General features: G+C 44.5%; 4 protein-coding genes across 5 annotated transcripts in view; 2 read left to right on the top strand and 2 right to left on the bottom strand.

Annotated features, from left to right (window-relative positions):
- Positions 1–7,339: 7,339 nt before the first annotated feature.
- Positions 7,340–7,852, top strand: LOC134291809 (uncharacterized protein K02A2.6-like). Its single transcript, XM_062860040.1, has one exon. It carries the CDS (start codon positions 7,340–7,342, stop codon positions 7,850–7,852), a length of 513 nt encoding a protein of 170 aa, XP_062716024.1.
- A 3,137-nt stretch (positions 7,853–10,989) lies between these two features.
- On the bottom strand, positions 10,990–17,330 carry LOC109397298 (uncharacterized). The gene is made up of 3 exons (XM_029860209.2): positions 17,300–17,330; positions 11,426–11,672; positions 10,990–11,351 (listed from the first exon to the last, which is right to left on the bottom strand). Exons 2-3 carry the CDS (start codon positions 11,555–11,557, stop codon positions 11,145–11,147), a joined length of 339 nt encoding a protein of 112 aa, XP_029716069.1. The 5' UTR covers positions 11,558–11,672; positions 17,300–17,330; the 3' UTR covers positions 10,990–11,144.
- On the bottom strand, positions 11,792–16,833 carry LOC134291807 (uncharacterized). Its single transcript, XM_062860031.1, has 3 exons — positions 15,612–16,833; positions 11,940–15,457; positions 11,792–11,887 (listed from the first exon to the last, which is right to left on the bottom strand). Exons 1-3 carry the CDS (start codon positions 16,831–16,833, stop codon positions 11,792–11,794), a joined length of 4,836 nt encoding a protein of 1,611 aa, XP_062716015.1.
- Positions 17,331–17,946: 616 nt separating the features above from the next.
- Positions 17,947–20,897, top strand: part of LOC109412595 (zinc finger protein 271) — a 28,389-nt gene continuing 25,438 nt past the window's right edge. For both annotated transcript variants that reach the window (XM_062846819.1, XM_062846818.1), the window contains exon 1: positions 17,947–18,132. The gene's annotated coding sequence lies outside the window, so the exon portion shown is untranslated. The remainder of the gene's footprint in view (positions 18,133–20,897) is intronic.

Below are 20,897 nucleotides of genomic sequence, written 5' to 3'. Positions count from 1 at the left end.
TTACAGGTTCTGCCGAACCACACTGGATCTGAACACTGTAACTATTGAATCCCTCAAGGAGATCCCAAAAGGACCGAAGTGTCGGAAAAAATAAAATATCAGCGTTTTGATTTTGTCAAGATTGAGAAGCTACAACTTCACCGAGGACCACATTCAAATCGGACGTCTCATTAGTTATCGAAGTCTGGAGAAACTTTAACAGTGATCCTTTTAGCTTCCCAGAAGGAATTCCGTCAGGGCCAGAGTTGCTCGATGACTTTACCGACGAGGCGGCTCTGAAAATCATGGCATTGTCGATGTCAAGTCTGTATAGACTACTTCCAGTCATTAACGGAACGTTGCAAGCTGCTTGATGAATTTGACGTTTGGGAATGACTTGATTGTTGAAAGTACTGGCAAACTTGTCGGCAAAAAAACTGGCAGATGTCATCGCGGTCACAGGAGAATTTTTCGTTGAAGGAAAGCCAGCCTCTTTCCGTTGGCTGTTAACGTACTTCCAGAAGGACTTGGGCCGAATCCTCAGATTCCGTTGGAGGTTTTCCTGGTACCGTTGGAAGCACAGGCGACTACTCAAATTATATGCGGTGTTTAATCTCTTGTAATGGTCTCGCAGCGAAACCATCCGATATTTCGAGTACTTCTAAATCGCAGCTTTCTTCGTGGACTTCAGTACACGAAGCTCACGAGTCATCCACGGTTTGTTGTTCAGGAAAGCTTTCTTAGGTACATGTCGCTCAATCGCATGACCCTGGATGTGCGAGAGAGTATGAGCAGCATTGTTCACATTGCGTTCGTCGAGGACAGCGGTACAATCGATGGCAGATAGAAATTCAATAATGCTTTGCTGGTCAGCATTACGAAAGTCGTAAAACACGGGAGCGACAGTCATCATTTTGCTTGAACAATGATCGTCGAGTGTGAGGACTAATGAAAGATGGTGATTCACATGTTTGACCAGTGGGACTGGAGCAATGAAGATAGCTGGCGCGACAACTCGAGCACTCACGAAACAGAGATCAAGACAGCGACCATTTTCGTTGGAAATGTAATTGATTTGTCGTAACGTGGCGGAGCTATAATAACTATCTAAAAGTTTGGATGCACCTACAACAAACTTAGATCGACGTACTACATACCAGACACGTACAAAGCTTATCATATGCAAGGCGAATGAATCCCCATAGAAAATATTTCACAGGTCAGGTCGCACGTTTCAAGCGATTTCGATGGTTTTCATGAGATGGACAACAGACCCGATCCCAACCAATGTCGCCGCGAATTGCGGCGAAAAATGACATGACTGTGAAGCAGTACGGTGTCAAGACGGCATTCGAATGGTGACCTTCAGGAGATATACATGCGGCAGCCATGTAGATTCGTACAAAGAGGAAGCGAAGGCAAAGTTTGTCGACTGAACCATTAGAATAACCAGCCACAGAAATCCAATGTCGCGACTGTTCGTGTGACTAACATCTAGTTTGCCTCGCCCTTACAGCGTCAGTAGCGGTACTATAAGTGTCAAATAAATTTTGTTTGCCAAAACAAAAGGTCCTCTACAAGATGGGCACTTAAACATAATCAATTATTACAACTAAAGTTATTAAGGTGAATATAGAACGAAGCCACACCTTGAATTTTCAAAAGCACAAATCAGAAGAACCAAGTATCGCACTAAGCTGAAAAAATGATCGATTAGTCACCACCAGCGGGTGACCAATCGATCAACTTTTCAGCTAGGTGCGATGTTTGGTTCCTCAGATTTGTGCCTTCGAAAATTCAAGGTGTGGCTTCGTTCTATATTCACCTTAAAATAATTGAATAGGAAAACTGAGTACAGCGCCATTGGCGTTCTAGTGTATTTCTATTACTGAACCGAAGCTTGTACGATCTGAAGCAAGCAGCAAGAGCGTGAAACCAGTAGCTACATGAAAAGCTGATACGACAGCGCTTCCAACGATGTGATTCCGATCCGTGCCTGTATCGGAAGCAGTTGAAAGGACGATGGTGTTACGCCCTCATATACGTCGACGATCTCGTGGAGGTGAGTGAAGATCCAACGATGATTGAAGCGCTCGCGAGGAAATTGAAAAAGTCATTCGAAATCAGCGAACTGGGTGATGGAGGTACAGGAGGATCAGCAATCAGCATGACGGATATTTCCTGAGCCAACGGAAGTACATCCGAGAGCTGGTCGAATCAAGCGGTTTAGCAGAAGCTAAGGTGTCCGAAATACTGTTGGATCCTGGATACATCAAGAACGAAAGTGGAGGAACACCGTTAGAGACCAACACTTGGGTATTCAGTCAAGTTGATCAGGAAAGTGCTGCTCATAGCTGTCAATATTCGACTCAATATTTCGACTGCGGTATCCATCTTAAGCAAGAAGATAAATAAAGTCACGCAAGAGGACTGGACCGAGCTGGAACGTGCGGGTACGGCCGACTACCGATTACGATTGAGCAGAAGTGAAACCAGTATTATCATCGGATATTCCGACGCTGAATGGGCGGAGAGTTGTGACGACAGAAAATCCCATAGCAGTTTTGCGTTCAAAATCAACGGAGGAACGATAAGCTGGGCTTGCCGTAAACAAACTTGTGTGGCACTTATCTACAGCGTAAGCAACACTCATCGCGCTTGCTGGGGCGTCTCAAGATGCTCTTTGGTTGAAGCTACTACTATACTGCAGGAGCTAAGCGGTGAGCAGTGAGTAGTCATCCACGAAAACAGCCAAAGTTACCTGAAGCTCATGAAGAGAGATAAGCTGACGAGAAAAATGAAGCATATCGCAACGAAATTTTACTACAAAATGGATCTCATCGAAAAACAAGAAATAAAGAGTGCGTGTGCTGCCTATGCAAGGACATGGTGGCAAATCTACTAACGAGGCCGTTGGCGCGCACAGGGCTGGAGAAGTTGACCAAGCTTTATTTTACCGTCTTCAGCTATGCTGCACAGACTGAATAATCTTAATTTATTTGCCTGATGCTATTTCTAAAACTATTTCTGCTCTGATGGAAGTCAAACATAGAATCGAGCTCATTTAACAGATTGAAACACCTTTCAAGAGGATGGTGTAGTGAACCGTTGAGCCGCAGTTTCGGGACGAAACGCGCTTATTTGATCCGGACTTCCGAATCGATGAAGTAAACCGAAACAATCGGCGACGCGTTGAGGGAAGAAATGGGTATTTAGCAACGCGACGACGGGAGGAGCGATCTCTTGATGGACTGACGGGGCCTTGGACGGATGGAGTTACACTGCCAGAATCGGGTGGGTAATCAGAGACGGGGCGGCGGGAGGAACGATACCTGGACGGGCTGACGGAAGGGCTTGGGCTGCCAGAATCGCACGGGCTGTCGGGAAAGGGACGACGGGATGCACGATATCTTGACGGACTGGCGGAAGGGCTTGCGCTGCTGGAGTCGGACGGACAATTGCGGACGGGTCCTCTTGATACACGGCACTTGAGTGGCAGAACGGGATTGTCTTCTGATGATTCGGACGGGCTATCCGGGACGGGTCCTCGGGGAGTACGGTGCTTCGATGGATCAGGGGGACGTCTAATGGGTGAATCAAAGTCCACCGAGGTCTGGTCGCTTTCGTAGAACATTTTTAAAACACGTCCTTTGGAGTTGAAATATCTCACAAGACTAATTTAATATTTCAAAATCTTATTGTTTACCTACTCTGAGTAATACCTTTGTAATGCCTACTCCGATACATTTATTAAAACAAATTATGAACTTCTTTTTACTACAGATGGTTCTGACCGTACTCAGTGCGATGAGAAGCAGACCAAAACAGCGTTCGATGTCGTAAACGTCGTACCGGAACTGAAAACTTTACCTGTCCCAAGAGGGCCGGACAATCGATTCGGCCACTGAGTAAATCGAACGCAAACATCCTTCGGAGATCAACACGTCGCTGTCGCAGGGTTTCCAGATGAATTAAATGACAACGATGTTCATATGGCGGCAATCTCAGCCGATCGTTCCATGGCGAGAGCGAAACGGACAAAGCAGCGTTGCACTCTTTCAATTCTGGCAATTTGTGTGTCGTGATGCGGAGCCCAGATTTTTACGGCGTATTCCAGAATGCTGCGAACCAGCGAACAGTAGAGTACCTTCAAAGCGTATACATCACGGAATTCGTATGCGTTTCGGCGTATATGAATCCCAACACGACAAAAGCTTTAGCAGTGGTCCTTGTAATGTTTTTCGCGAAGTTTAGTTTGCTGTCCAGTGTCACTCCTAAATCGTTGACTGACGTTACTCGGGGTCCAGAATTCTGACATTCGCTGCATATTCAGAAGTCAGCGGTGCACGTCCTTTGCAGATGCTGATCACTTTGTACTCAGTCAACCACGGTTTCGATGTCTTGCTGCAGCGCAGCAGAGCCAACCAGGGAGCATTTAGAGGTGCATTAGGATAGTTACCTTCCCTCAGCGTGGGAGTTGGATCTGTAGGAGACTACTACTAAGAAAAGAGAATTTTGTACGTACCTTGAGGTAAAGGACTTTAGATGAGAAGCGGAGAGCGAGAGGGGGACGAAGGGGGAGAGCGTTGTCGGGAAGATTACGGTACGGACGCGTAGAAAAGTGAGTGGTGAAATAGACGGATTATTCACGAGTAAATCGGATCGTACGTGTTTTCATTTATTATCCGGAGCTACCTGTTACAATTGGCGACGAGGAAAAGCAGCAGGGTATGTGAAATAATCGATAGTTTGAGTGGAAAAGGTGTTTTTGTAATTGGAATGATTTGGCTTGAGATTCAAAATGGCTGAATCCGGCTGGAAGAGAGCAAAGGAATTTTTTGGTGTTGGGAAAGAGATGTGAGATGTTTCGAGGTTCGAACTTGGGATGCTTCGAATTTCTGACGAAATGATGGGTGTGGGTATGTGTGTGTTACGGTGCCTGGGAGGTGAAGTAGAAATGAAAAGAAAAAGGAAATAATGATGTTTTGAAATGATGTTGTGAGCACACGCTGAGATCAGTTGGGGTAAATAAATGAAAGCGGTGAAAAGGCATAAAGTGTGAAAAAGAGCTTTGTTGTTTCGAAATAGTGTTGCAGGTAGAAAGAGAGAGAAGCTCGTCAGATGTTTTTGGTGCTGGTGAGCTATGTTGCTTGATGGTTTGATGGTGTTGCAGATGCAAAGAAGAGGATATAATCGGTTTGGGTGCTCACGGTGTTGGTGGATTGCTGAGTATACACCTGTATGGAAAGTGCTAGTGACAGATCTGCGAGGCAGGTAAGAAAGTTTGCTATATAACAGGGTTGGAAGAGATAAGTTTGGGAACTGGTATTAAGATAGATTTTTTCGCTGATTTGGGAATCAGATGTGATGGTTGTACTATCTGATTTGGGAATCAGTATCGTTATCAATGGCAATGAATAGAAACTGATCATTTGTTTTGATGCCGGAAGTACTAATGCTGTTTTTCGGCATAAGTCTACAGGTTCTCGATTTGGGGAAATCAGAGGAACCGTTACGTGGTCCGATTTGGGAATCGGTTTTGGTGCGATGATTTTAAGGTGGCAAAAATTATGGTGAAATCTTATGATACGTGCTGAAAACTATGGAATCCTACATACTCATATCCGATTTGGGAATGGCGTTAAAGGTAAACAAAAATAAAATCTCTAGATTCATACCTTTGGTATCTGCGGAAGGATATATAGCTGAAAATGGAGTGGGCAAGATAGGAATTAAGGTGATGAGGCTGGCACAGTGATATTTAGTCTAGAAATTTATTCTGAGTTGACACACACATACGCTCACCCAATTATGTTCGATCAATTGCATGTACATATTTCACTTGTAGTTTGCAATACGTAATGCAAATCGTTTATATGTTTTTTTTTAAACAATTAGTGGGTAATGTCAATCTCGGTGATAATGGTATTATTTTCAGATGGATATGTCACGAGCCATACCGCCTTTTAGATGCAATGAGATTAACAAAAACAAGTTGCATAAAGCATGGCAGGTTTGGAAACGGTCTTTGGAGTATTATTTTGAATCAGAGGACAACACCGACCAAAAACGGAAGCGCGCTAAGCTTCTGCATCTCGGGGGGCCCCAACTACAGGCGTTGTTCCAGTCTCTTCCAAATAGCGAACGATTTGCTCTAGTATCTCTAGAGAAGGCATATTACGACGTGGCTATTCAAGCATTTGACGATTTTTTTCAACCGGGGCGGCAGGATGTTTTGGAGCGGCATAACTTACGGCGGATGAAACAAAACGAAGATGAGAGGTTTGCCGAGTTCGTCATCAGGATCAGGCAGCAGATTGCGGAGTGTGGTGTTGATAAGTACGAACCAGCGGTTAGCAAGATACTGACGGATATCATGCTAACGGATACCATAGTAGAAGGATGTGCATCGGCGGAGTTGCGAAAGCAGATCTTGCAGAAGGATCGCTCGGTGGAAGAAATCGAAGAAATTGGGAAATCGCTAGAAGGAGTTCAGAAGCAGTTGAAGGATTTTGGGTCGCTTCGGGAAGAAGGAAAGCAACACGATCGCGTATATGGCATCCAGTCTAAGCCTCGATACCAACCCGGTAGAGCAAGAGCGACAGGAAGCGTCCAGCCAAACTCCAAAAAGCCGGAAATGAAATGTTTCAAATGCGGACTTTTTGGCCATATCTCGACTGATACACGATGCCCGGCCAGAGGAAAATCGTGCAACCGATGCAAGAGAACTGGGCATTTCGAAGCTCGATGCCGTATACAAGCCCGGTCTGCCTTTCCCTGGAAAGAAGAGTCGACGGAAGCTAAACGGATTCGGGTAGTCGAACGAGCAACGGCACAAGACCAGGTGCGCGAATCCAACGCGATTGAGGCTAGTGAACCCCCAGCGAGTACTCCACAGAAAACATATTATGCTTTCTATGCAGGAAACGATTCGAACATGGTGACCTGCGTGATTGGGGGAGTTTCACAACCGATGTTGGTGGACTCGGGTGCCGAGGCAAATTTGATTACCGATGTGGCATGGGAGGCACTCAAATCAGCCGGAATCGAAGTCTTGAACTGTGAAAAAGGAAGCGACCGGGTGTTGAAAAGCTATGCGAACAACATTCCATTGACTGTGCTGGGTACGTTTAAAGCTGTCGTGACCGTTGTTGGAGTGAAGTCTGTGCAAGCCGAGTTTTTCGTGATCAAAGGGGGCCAGCGATCGCTTTTGGGAGATGTGACATCCAAGATGTTGGGAATATTGAAAGTGGGTCTGGAGGTAGATCAAGTATCAGAGTCCTTGAAACCGCTTTCTAAGATCTCTGATGTATCGGTGCACATTCATCTGGACCCAACAGTAAAGCCCATTTTTTAACCAATGCGACGAGTTCCCGTAGCTCTGGAGGAAGCGGTCAACAGTAAGTTGAAGGAACTAATGGCAAGGGATATCATAGAGGAAAAGAAGGGCCCGGTAACTTGGGTATCGCCTTTGGTGGTGGTCGGAAAGGCAAACGGAGAACCTCGGATCTGCCTCGACCTGAGGAGGGTTAATGAAGCTGTGTTAAGAGAAAGACACCCGATGCCGGTAATCGATGACTTTTTGGCCAGAATCGGACCAAATATGGTCCGCAGTAAGCTAGATGTCAAAGACTCCTTCTTGCAACTTGAGCTGGATGAAGAGTCAAGAGACGCGATGGTGTTCCTCACAGCACGAGGACTATACCGATTCAAACGTATGCCATTTGGGTTGGTATCGGCGCCAGAAGTTTTTCAGAAAACAATGGACACGATACTAGCAGGATGCGAGGGTACATGGTGGTACATCGACGATGTGTACATCGAAGGAAAGGACAAACAAGAACATGATGAACGAGTGGCCAAGGTAGAGTAGTTTCGATATCGTTTCTATTTGTCTCATGTTGAAAAATCCTAATATTTTCAAGAAATTAATTATCGGTTTTGTAAATGTATCAATAAAGATATCTTGAACTGTTTGTAATCGATCTAGTTGTTTATATGTTTTTTTATATGTTCAATTCAAATCAGGTCCTAGCACGGCTGAAAGCGTGGAATGTACAGCTGAACTGGGAGAAATGTTTATTCGGGGTAAAGGAACTTGAGTTCCTTGGTCATAAGATAACCAGCTCAGGAATAGTACCATCGGATGCTAAGGTTGAAGGCCTGGTCGCATTCCGGAGACCCGAGAACCCCAATGAGGTTCGCAGCTTTCTGGGATTAGCAAATTATTTGAATCGTTTCATACCAAACTTAGCGACAATAGATGCACCGTTACGAGCATTGACTAGGAAAGGAATCCCATTCAGTTGGCTACCGGAACACGAGAAAGCGTTTCACCAAATCAAAACTGTACTTTCCGGCTCATCTACTCTAGGATTCTACCAAAAGAACGACAGAACTCTCGTTATGGCTGATGCAAGCCCGATCGGACTTGGTGGCTTGCTCATTCAAGTTGATCAACAAGGTCGACACCGGATTATCAGCTATGCTTCGAAATCTTTAACGGATACGGAGAAACGATACTGTCACACCGAGAAGGAGGCGCTTGCAATAGTGTGGTGTGTCGAAAAGTTTTACATCTATTTGTACGGGATGGAATTCGAGATTTTGACTGACTGTAAGGCGTTGATCTACCTGTTCACGCCACGCTCACGTCCGTGTGCCCGCATTGAGAGATGGGTTCTCCGCCTCCAAGGATTTGATTATTCAGTAACCCATATACCTGGAGAGCAAAATCAGGCAGATGTGTTATCTAGATTGACGACACTAAGGCCGGTACCATTCGATCAACGGGAGGAAATAATGATCAGAGAGATAACAGACTTTGCCGCAAATGCTGTTGCAGTTTCTTGGGATGAGCTGGTTACTGCTACGAAGTCGGATACAGAACTACAGATGGTGTTGGAGTATATTGACCAAGATAAACGCGACGATCTTCCTACGGAGTTCCGGATCTTCGCCAATGAGTTGTGTAGAGTGGAGGATATTCTGCTGCGCGGTAACCGTATAGTGATCCCTAATACGTTGCGACTCCGGGTTCTTCAAATCGCACACGAAGGTCACTTGGGGAGTTCGATGATGAAATCAACAATGCGATTATCGGTATGGTGACCCAAGTTGGACAAAGAGGTAGAAACGTTTGTGAAAAACTGTCGTGGCTGTATACTGGTATCTGCACCGGATGCACCAGAGCCTATGGCAAGAAAACAATTGCCTGATGGACCATGGCAAGAAATTGCTGTCGACTTTCTAGGACCTCTACCGGAAGGTCAATGGCTTTTCGTGGTAGTGGATTACTACAGCCGTTTCGTGGAAATTGTTGAAATGAGGACCATTACTGCTGCCGACACAATACGAGAACTATCAACAATGTTTGGTCGATTTGGTGTCCCGACCACGATGCGAGCTGATAATGGACCGCAATTGAGTGGAGATTGCAGAGAGCTCAAACGATTCTGCGAAGAGTTCAATATCAACTTGGTTAATACGATCCCTTACTGGCCCCAAGCAAACGGTGAGGTAGAACGTCAGAACAGGAGTATCTTGAAACGATTGCGGATCGCACAGGAATTGGGCAAAGATTGGCGTTTGGAACTAAGGAAATACTTACTGGCATACCATTCAACAACTCACCCTACAACTGGGAAATCACCTTCTGAGCTGTTGTTCGGCCGCAGGATAAGGAACAAGCTACCATCAATTCCGGAATATAAGGAGGATGGAGAGGTGCGAGATCGGGACAAAATTGTTAAGGAAAAAGGGAAGGAATATGCAGACAATAAGCGGAAGGCTCGATGTAATGAAATCCAAGAGGGCAATTATGTATATGTTAAACGACAGAGAAAGGATCATAAACTAAACACTGATTATTCTTCGGAAATGTTTAAGGTAGTTAGAAGAACAGGGCCTGAAGTAACTGTAAAGTCCTTGCTGTCAGGACATGAATTTAAGCGCTACGTATCACACTTGAAGAAAGCAGAAATTCAACCAGAAGATTCGAGTGAGAGATCAGGTTCAAGCAGGGCTCCCATCACTAAATACAGAGTCGCAAGCAGAAGTTCAAGCTGAGAACCACGGAAAAATGTCTGATGCTAATATCCAAGGACCCGAGAAACGAACACGTTTGGTCCCTAAACAGTTTCAAGATTATGTGCCTTTTTGAAAATTAGAAAAGAGGTGGGATGTAGGAGACTACTACTAAGAAAAGAGAATTTTGTACGTACCTTGAGGTAAAGGACTTTAGATGAGAAGCGGAGAGCGAGAGGGGGACGAAGGGGGAGAGCGTTGTCGGGAAGATTACGGTACGGACGCGTAGAAAAGTGAGTGGTGAAACAGACGGATTATTCACGAGTAAATCGGATCGTACGTGTTTTCATTTATTATCCGGAGCTACCTGTTACAGGATCATTTCCTACGCCTACGTTCTCCACGTCATTCAGGTGCTCATCGATGTGCTGTTTCCACGTTTCGATCACCTCAGGTCCGCCCGTCAAGAGGCTCCCGTCCTTATCCCGACATATTTCGGCTCGCGGCCCGAAGCCGTTGCGAGGTGCGTGAAGCTTCTGATAGAACTTTAGTATTTCTTGGGACCGGCACAGCGATTCCATTTCATCGCACTCCGCTTATTCCAGGCAGCGCTTTTTCTCCCGAAAGAGGCAAGTGTACTGTTTTCGCTTCTGTATGTAACGTGCCGGGTTCACTGCTGCAGCATTACCGCCCGCACTGTGTTCTTTTCCTCCAGAATCGCTCCTCGTCGAACCATTCGTTCCGTCGACTTCTTTCCACGTACCTGATGGTGCTCTCGGCTGAGTCGTTGATGGCTGACAATGCTCCCTCGTGATTGTGCGCGTATCCTGAGGCGACATCTGCTCGCTCTAGATTGTACCGTGGCGGTCGCCAGTACCGTACATTGTTGCAGACGAAAAGTTTTGTCGATGTTGGCAGCACAATATAGGTACTGTTCAAACACTGGCAGTGATATCTTTCAAACAAGAGGCTACGGGCATCGAAAACTTTTATCCAATAGCAGGTATTTACGTAATAATAATTAATCGAATCATGTTCATAGCTTTGGCTAATTTGCATAATACAAAGGCAGAGGGGAATGCATTTTAACATATACCTACTCTAGTGAAGATACGCACTCGTGCATCCAACTTCTGAACTCAATGGCTCAGCTTGAGGTACAACAATCCGACCAGTATCAGCACTTCCATCACGATAATCATTACCAGAATCAACTTGTTGTAAAGGACATTTCTGCTCATAGCCCGCAAAATGGAACTCGATTTCGACAGACCATCGTTGGCATTCTCCAAACGCCGTTGACTGCGCAGTAACGATTCCCTCTGGACTTCCAGCTCGGACATTACCTGAATGGGAAAATGCGTAATAATTATTGAATAAATTTTATTAGCCTATGTCCTAATTGACCACCCCTACTGACCTCATGACCCGTCTGTTCGGTCTCGATGGCGATCCGATTCGATCGGGCAAGGCTGGCGGACGTTCGTTCTAGAATTTGACGACCTTCCAGCACCTGCTGGCGGTTGTGCTGGTCCCAGTCGTAGTCAGCCATCCCGCTCGGTGGTGGTGGTGCTGGACCAGGTGAAGGTTTTGGCCAAAAAAGGTATCACTTTCGCACTGATAACTAAAACTTTTTTACGAATGGAACAAAGAACGAGCGGCCGAACTTCTTCTTCTTCTTCTCTTCTGGTTTGTTTGGACCGGTGACAGTGACCATACGTCCAGCTGCTTCTTTTACGTCGATTTGACAGCCCACCCCTATGACTGCGGTTGCAGTGTTTCGGTCTCAGTAGGCGGGATAGCCGATTAGCTCATCAGGCCTATCAGCTGTTGCCTTGGTGCGGTTTGTTTTGATCGGAAAGTATTCGTTTACAGTTTGGAACTAGTTTCGACTCATTTTATATTTTTAATTGAGTTTTCCTCAGAAAACTTACAACATCTCGAAGGATATTAACATCCTTCGCTTCGAATAGCTGTTTAGAGTTTTGGTATTTACCATCATAGTCATATTGTTTTCTTATTTGCGAGTATCGTTTGCAGTGAAGTACAAGATGTTCCGCGGTCTCCATCTCGTTGCAGAAATCGCAGATCGGACTGTCTTTCAGCTTCATTTTATGCAGCCAGTATTTGCTGTAGTCGTGCCCGGTGATCAGTCTGTTCAGAGTTCTTGTTTCGACGTTGTTCAAAGGCAAGTTGTAGTACCAAGGCTTCTCTTTAAATTCGGGTTGAATTTCTGCAAACTTTCGTCCTTTTTCGTTGGCGTAATCCTTATACCAGTTGTTCACCTTTTCCTGTTTGATTTTCATCAATCGTAGATATGCGTCCTTCAGTAAAACTGGATGTTCGAAGAGTTCTCCATGCTGTGCTCCGTGTTTGGCCAACTCATCAGCCAGATCGTTACCTTTGATGTCGATGTGACTTGGAATCCATTGGATATCGACGTTCCATTCCTGACAAGTCCGGATGATTTCATCTGCTATTTCGCTTCTTTCCGAGTGTCGCTGGCTGTGGTCCAACAGCATACAGGACGACAGCGAATCCGTGAAAATTACTGCATCCCTCGCCTGGTGCGCTCTGACCTCGTCTGCTGCTACTTTTATTGCTAACAGTTCGGCCGTCATGATCGATGTTTGGTGCTCCAATTCCAGCGAAATCCTACGGTTGCTGAACTCCAAGAAGATTCCTATTCCACAAGTTCCATCCAAGTTTGATGCATCTGTGTAAATTTTACACCTGGTCTTGTATTTCCCATTGAGAAGTCCTAACACCATTTGTTTCATCACCCTCGGGTTCGTATTTTGCTTTTTGAACACGGCTCCTACGCTCATATTGATGGTGACCTCTGCTGATGCCGGATCGACCACCACCGTCCGGACAGGGCTGATAGTGTTGAAGATGTTGCGATGTTCCAAGTACTGCTTTTCCTGGTAAGTCAGCTTCTCACTGTCTCCTTCGTAGTCTTCAATCTCTTGCAACTGCTCATAGATCGGATTTCTGTATGCAACGTTTTTTGCAAGTTCTTTGCACGCTATATACTCGCTACGTATGTCCCACGGCTCCTGACTTGCTACTGCTAGCAGCGAGTTCAGTGGTGTAGTTTTACTGCATCCAGTGACTTTTCGCAAGCACGCATTTAAGGCGGTTTGTATTGTCTTTCTGTTCGTCGTTGATGTATTGTTGACTGTTGATGACCCGTACTCCACACAGCTTCTCACCAGGGCGTTGTACAGCAAGATCATCGTCTGTGGGTGACCCCCGCTACGAATGCTAGATATCACTTTCAGCATCTTCAATCGTTCCTGTATTTTCTCCTTCATAATCCGTATGTGGCCTCCAAACCCCAAAAATCTATCTATGTACAGTCCCAGGTACCTGTGACTGTTAACCTTTTCTATCACAGTATTGTCGACTTTTATGTTTAGCGGCTGAGTTCCTCCATGGAACAGGATAATCTTCGTTTTGTTTGGATTGATTTCTAGGTTCAGGTCCTTCGCTTTACTAGTAAAGTTGGTCAAGTGGATTTGCATTTTTTGGTTTAATGCTTCGATGGATTTCGCCCTAACTATTAGAGCGAAATCATCCGCAAACTGAACCAAGATTGTGTCCTCATCGTATATTGTGTGTAGTTTTGTCGTGTACACGTTAAAAAGAGAGGGCGACATCACATCGCCCTGTGGAAGTCCGTTGCTTACTATCCTCGTCAACGTTTTTTCTCCTACCTTCATTGCGATTTTCCTGTTTTTCAAAAAGGACGTAACCCATATTATAACTTCTGACGGAAATAGTAGTTCTTGCATGGTCTCCTCCAAGGTGTCCGTTTTTACGGCATTGTAGGCGTTTGTTAAATCGATGAAAGTCACCGCCGTGATAAACCCGGCTCGTTTATTCTGTTTAATGGCATTTACCACGTAGTTGAGACAAGTCGACGTTGAAACGTTTCTTCTGAACCCAAAAGACAGTTCGGGTAAAATACATCTTTCTTGTAGATGGTTCTGGATCTTCTCCAACACGGCTGTGTTTGTGATTTTGGTAATTGTAGGGATCAAGGCTATTGGCCTTTTTCCCTGTACGGTGCTCTGATCACGTCCCGGCTTGGGAATCGCTACGATTTTGATTTCCTTCAGGTGGTATGTTAAAGTACCTGATACGAACATACGGTTTATATGTTCTATTATGACGTCTCTAACCTCTGGTTTTATTTGCTTGAGCATTCCGTACGTGATCATATCTCCGGAAGGTGCCGACTTCGAATTTTTTGATGCCAGAATCTTGCTCCACTTGTCTGCATCCATCAAATTGTAGCGGCAGACCGGTCCGTAGGATATTGGTACCTCGATATCTACATCGTTTTGTCCAACGTGCACGTCCAAAAACTCCTCTCCTAGGCGTTCATCCTCCTGTATCGGATTGTTGACTCTTCTTTTGTTTCTTTTTCCTGATATCCTTGCAATTTTGCTCCACAGGATCTTCGAGCTTGTTTGCGGGTCCACGCTTTCAGCAAGCTCTTCAATCTGCTTCTTGATACCCTCGTTCTTCAGTCTGGTGAATGTTGCAGAACACTTCTTAACCTCTATAGCATTTTCAATAGTACTGCAATTACGAAACCGTTTCACAGCTTCCATTTTTTCCTTCCATGCCACTTCCACTCTATCGCTCCACCAAGCTTTGGGCGTGTGCCTGCTTACTTTCTTGTTGCTGTCTACACACTGCTTCACCTTGTTTTTGAAGTCATCCAAGCTTTGAATATCATCTGCATTCCAGCTTGCAACCTCTTTGGCTATCCTCTGATGGTTTACGAAGATTGGTCTAGGGTCTTTATCAGACGTGATCAAACTGGCTTCGATCAACAGATGTTCGCTTCTCCCAACGGATTTCGGAATAGTTTTCCAATCAGTTTGCGAATACAGCCCTGCCGAACATATGGTCAAGTCGATTGCTGTTGCTTGTTTCGTGGTGTCTATAGGGATGAACGTTTTCGATCCGTCGTTCATCACAATGAGATTTGATGCATTGATGGCGTCCATCAGAATTGTCCCCTTCCTGTCGCAATAGTTGTTGCCCCACGAATAGTGGTGGCAATTAAAGTCACCAGCTATGATGATCCTGTTGAATCTTTCCAGTTGAGCGATGATCGAATTCAGTTCCGCCTCAAAAACGTTAGATGGAACCGATGGTGCAACATACACTCCGACGATGACGACATCTAGTCTCAGCACTTTGACGGCTACTATTTGAATCTGGTCCGACTGCACCGTGACGCTTATCTGCTGGTAGTTGTATTTCATCTGGACGTACACGCCAACTCCTCCATAACCATCTGGTCGTGCTGTTAGTATCTGATGATAACCGCTGATCCTATACGCTCGGCTTGCCTCCTCTCCTGGACGAGTCCAAGTCTCCGAGAACACTCCGACGTCGTAGTTTACATCATTCAATACTCGCAATAATTCATCTTTGTTTTTTTGCAGACTCTGAACATTAGCTTGTACTAATCGCATTTATTTTTATTTATGACTATCTACATTTTGCTATTCTTAACTAAATGTTTAATTTTTGTTTAAACTTACATTGCTATTCCAGTTCCAAACTAAAAGGGTTAACCTTACCTTCTCCGATCATGTTCGTAACAAACCTTGAGAAATCCTCCTGGTTTGATGCACCCGCCACGCTCGTTGATGGGGTGGGCTGTAGGTCATTCATTCCGTCATTCCTCTCTTGTTGCTGCTTCGCTGCTTGCCGTAGCTGGTTCTTCCACTTTTCCGCCTCCGTGACCTTGTACTTGTTGAACAAGGCAACTCCATTCGTTTCGCATTCTCCATCGGTTTTCTTCTTTTTCTCCTGCATTACCACTACTTGATCCGCAATGTTGACCGACGTTTCTGTCACTCCCGTGCGTTTCCGTGGTCTGGGTGGTGGCGCGAACCGCGCCTTGTACTTTCCTGCTGTCATTGATGCGAAAGATTCGGCTGGGGTGGGCTCCTGTGCTCTGTCAACCAATGCTTCGTAATAATTTCGGGTTTGTATGGGAAACTGCTCCACAGCTTCAATCGCCGTTAGGCTTGTTCGTGCCATAATCGCCTGTACATTGTTTTGTCTGGTTCTTTCCGGGCAGTTGAAATCCGTTGTTTTGTGCGCCGTTCGACAGTACAAACACCGCTGTGGTTGCCTGCACTCGTTGTATTCCTCTTGTCTGTCGTGTGCCCTTGAGCAGTTCTCGCATCTGCGTTTGCTTTTGCAATTCGCTGTCAGATGATTGTACCGAAGACAATTCTGACACAAGACGGTTTTCCTGTAGAACGCTCTAACGCCAACCGAACAGCAGAAAATTCTGACATGCTCGGGTAGTTTGGCTGCTCTGAACGTTACGCTCAATCGCATCGTTGGTTCCTTTTTTCCGTTAACGTGTCGGTTCATACGGTAGACTGCCATTACTGGGTACTCACATTCCAGCTCGTCCATGATTTCCTCAGCAGAAATATCCAATGGAACACCGGCAATAACACCAGTGACAGAGACCAAATGTCGTGGTATGTATGCTCGGTAGTTTTTGTCCTTGAGATGTTCATCCGTTGTCAGCCTGTTTGCGATTTGGTAATTGTTGAAGTATACCATCAACTTATTACGTCCAACCTGCTTCATTTCGGTTACGTGGGTTTTGTACAATGGCATCTTTCGCAGTGTACATGCCAGCGACAACTTGTTGATTTTCACTCTTCCATCCTGTGTGTCGATTAACTCAACCATGACACGAAACGGACCCTGATCTCCGTGCTCGTATTGGTAGTTGACCTTCTTCTGACCGTTGTTTGCTCCCGTGTGCGTGTTCATTGTCGCGTCTGTTCGGACGCCATTTGCATTTTCGCCTTGAGTATCCATAGCTGTGTAGTGTGCCGTTGCAATTTCCTTTTTTTTTTGTTCCGCAGTCGCCATTTTTATTTTCTTCCTAGCACTACTCTGCTCGACACTTTGCACGCCATTTTGTTTTCTTCTGACGACCTCCTTTCCACAACTTTCCACAAAATTAGCGTCCTGTCGCACTTTTATGTAACTTTTCACTAGTCTAATATTACACTTCTATTTCAATTAAACTTAGCTCAAAGAAATTTAACGAATTTCGATATTAAAACGCTTTGTAATATTGATCACACTCCGAAATTATTTGGAAGCTCTCTCCACTAAAAACGCGTGTGGTAACTCCGACGCCTCGTGTTAGAATGCCAGGAAACACTCCGTTCGCGAGAAAACTCCGCACACAGCGAGGAAAACGCGTACACACGGACTGGAGCGGCCGAACGATTCGTCATCTGCACACAAAAATAAACAAAATACACAGCTGCTGAGCTGCATTATTTGACACTTTTCGTATAGCGATTTTCGCCGGAAGACTTCCAATTAGAGAACTTTTGACCCAAAGTTTTATGTCGTTTTCGTTTTTGCGGTGGTGCTACACCGGTGCAGCACTTTTGCACCGAAAGTGTTCGTTTTTGATTTTCGTGCTGCACCGGTGCAGCACTTTTTCTGCACCGCTCAAGATAGTGCAGCACTCAGAAAATCGGGAGTGTAGCAGGTGTACACCGCGTCAACCAATCAGCGTTTGCAAAATTGTAAATATTTTGGTTTTTATTCATGCACACCAATGCAACTGCGCCGAAAATGTTCGTTTTTGTGGTGGAAAGTGTAGCACGAAGCGGTGTAGCACCGCCGCAAAAACGAAAAACGACATTAACAATTTCGGACAATCGTGTTCAAAATTCCCACGAACAACCGCGAACGCGGACCATTTTCCAACAAGATTTTTTCAATAAACGCCTACCGTTCTGCAATTCGGGCGCCCATTCAGCGATTCAGCGCCAACCAGGCGTTGCTGGAAGCAACCAGCCATGCGGCCATCTTTTGCTTCCCATTCGGCGTTTACCCGACCCGAACGAGCCGTCGTCGCCGTCGAACGAGTTCAGTCAAGAAGACGACCGAACCGAGGTGTGATGTGACGACCGAGCAGAGAATCGTAATTTTCTTCCCTTATTTTCTCGATATAAGTTTCAGTTTTTGTTCAGTTTAGTGCATAAATTCACATTTAAAGGGCTTTAGTTGCAGTTAATTTGCTAGTTCGAGTATTTTCACAGTAAGGTAAGATGGAATCTTCGTCGGGGAAATCGGATTGTTTACGTTTTTTCTGCGAAACCGACGGAACGCAACAAGTAGATCATCTCGGGCTAACTCAAGGGGAAATCGCCATTTTTCATACTTTCGTGCCTTCGCTGCGAGCTAATGAGTGATGATGTGTGTAAAGTTATGCAGGCGGGGGTGGATAGCGGAATGGACTAAAGTATAGACGCAGGGGTTATTATACGGCTTGTGCAATGGTTTTACTTTAGGCGTTTTATTTTGAATCAATTTCATTTGAAAACCAAAAAGGGTCGATTTCTCTGTGGGTACCGTGAAACAGGGTAACATTGATTGGCTTGACCCAACCTCATGAAAAATATAATGGTCAAACATTGTTCATTGAATAAATTTGTTTAATTCATGAATGGTAATACATACTCATTTAGTTATTTGGAACTACCTATTCAATAACATTAAATTCATAAAAATTAAGTTTCATAAATATATGGGTACCTAAAGAATAAAAAAAATTTAATATAATTTTAATATAATTTTATATATAAAAAGAATGCTCTCTGTCTTTCTCTATATAAACGTCAAACGACAAGACAAGTGGCGCTCTCTAAGCGGATCAAAGTGGTAGCTTTATGTAACAGTGTGCGTGATTTGTCATAAGAGAAGGTGGTGTGCGTATGTTTTGATATCCGTATACAATGGACTACCCGCTTTGCGCGCAGCCACAGTTGATCAGCAGGAGTAAATCAATTTAATTTGTATAGAGATAAGTGACATTTCAACACACGAACACTAGCGCAAATTTTTCCTCACACAAAAGTGCACGCCGATTGAAAGGCTACTCAGATTGCATATGCAAATATTACCCAATCGATTTGGGTAAAACGGGTAAATAATGATAAAACTAACGTCCGGGGCAAGAGTGCAAATATTTTCCTCGCAGTTTCACAACTACATCTACAAAAAAGGCACGCATACATTTGAACGTGATTACCTCTATGGCGAAATGCATCTAAACTTGAATTACTTGAAATACAAAACTTTTCCCGAAAAAATATTTAGTAGGCTTAATAGTGGTCACCATTGTGCACAACCACTACCAAATATTTTTTCGAGTGTTCCACTTTGAAGAATTTGCCTTTAGATGGTATTCGCCATACAATATTTTTGCGATTAGCTTTTAGCGATTTTTCGCGCATAGAAGCTAGCGCCACATTGATCGATGCGGAGAGTAGGAAAACAGCCGATGTAGGTAATTCATTGGTAACACACACTATTGCATAAAGATTGAACTTTCATCCGCAGATAGCGCTGCGGTAGTGTCCCCCGAGCATTAGCGGAGTAGGCATTCTTGATATTATTATTCTTTGGTACCTATCTATGAGCCTCTGCACGAATCTGGCGTACTGCTCACTCCCACAGAAAACTTGAAAACAGTTCGCACAGTAAAAGTCAAATGTGACTTTTACTGTGCGCGCTGTTTTCAAATTTTCTGTGGGAGTGAGAAGGACAGGGCAAATTCGTGCAGAGGCTCATATCGAATTTTCCTGAACTATCAGGGGCGCCAACTTGGTCAAATATTGGGGGGGGCAAAGCCTGTTTTTACTGATTTTTTGTATGGGAAAATTTAAAAATCGTCAATTATTGGGGGGGCAAAATTCATGCTTGCCCCCCCCCCCCCCCCCCCCCCTAAGTTGGCTCCTATGTGAACTATGTTTCGTATGGTATGAGATTCAGCAGCAATTTCTTTTACAACTAATTGGGTATACATTAGGTTAGAACAGAGATTTGATGTCTTACAACTGTCTTTTAGCAAAGGCCACATTGGGAATTCAATTATAGCAAATTACAAATGGTGGTAGAGACTAGGAAAAAGCCAGAGAAAAAAACCTAGTGTAATTGTTGGAGTTATTTATCGGGTAGGGGTAGAATTATAGCCTTATTACTAATATCACAGAGGTGTTGTTCTTTCCGACAGATTTACTGCAAAGCGGTAATTAGCGGGTTGGTAGACATACGGCAGCGGTTGCGAAATTTTGACATTCCAAGCTCGATAAAGGAATTCACGGTATCTATTTTGGCAATACGGTGAACCTCAGCCGTTCGGTAGAAAGGATCCAGATCAAGGACCATCTTCAAGATCTTGTTTTGCTGGACTTGAAGTTTTTTACGATGACTTTCGGCACAAATTTGCCATGCAGGATAACCGTAGAGCATGATGGGTCGGATGATTGCTTTGTAAAGAAGAAGTTTGAGCTTCTTGTCTAAGCGAGAACGCCGATTCAGAAGCGAATATAGGCAACTCACGGTTCGCTTGCATTTCAGGAGCACTTGATTGATGTGTTTACCGAAATTCATTTTGCTGTCCAATAACAGGCCTAGATAAATAGATTCATCTGACCAAGGTATAGCTTGATTCGAAATTGGTATGAGATTCAATCACAAACATTGATGTTTTTCATCAATACTTACCTTACCTTGATACATTGTTGGCTACAAAGTTAGGGTGCTATTATGTACACTCTTTGTCCAGACGCCAAATATTTGACCACTTTTGACAGATAAATTTTGACAGGTTGTTTGGCCCTGTTTGTCCCTATTCGTTTTTCGAGAGTGACAAATATTTTTGTTTGCCAGGTACACCTTGGTCAAAATTCCACTGTCAAAATCTTGAAATATTTGGCATTGGTCAAAGAGTGTCATACTAGCTTTACTTTACTTGGGCTACGTATAGGGCACTGCATGAAATTCTCTCCTTCTCTTTTACTCTT

Source organism: Aedes albopictus, chromosome 1 (assembly GCF_035046485.1).
Source record: "Aedes albopictus strain Foshan chromosome 1, AalbF5, whole genome shotgun sequence".
Classification (NCBI taxonomy): domain Eukaryota; kingdom Metazoa; phylum Arthropoda; class Insecta; order Diptera; family Culicidae; genus Aedes; species Aedes albopictus.
Note: the sequence above shows the minus strand (reverse complement) of the source record. Positions and strands in the feature narration are given on the sequence as shown.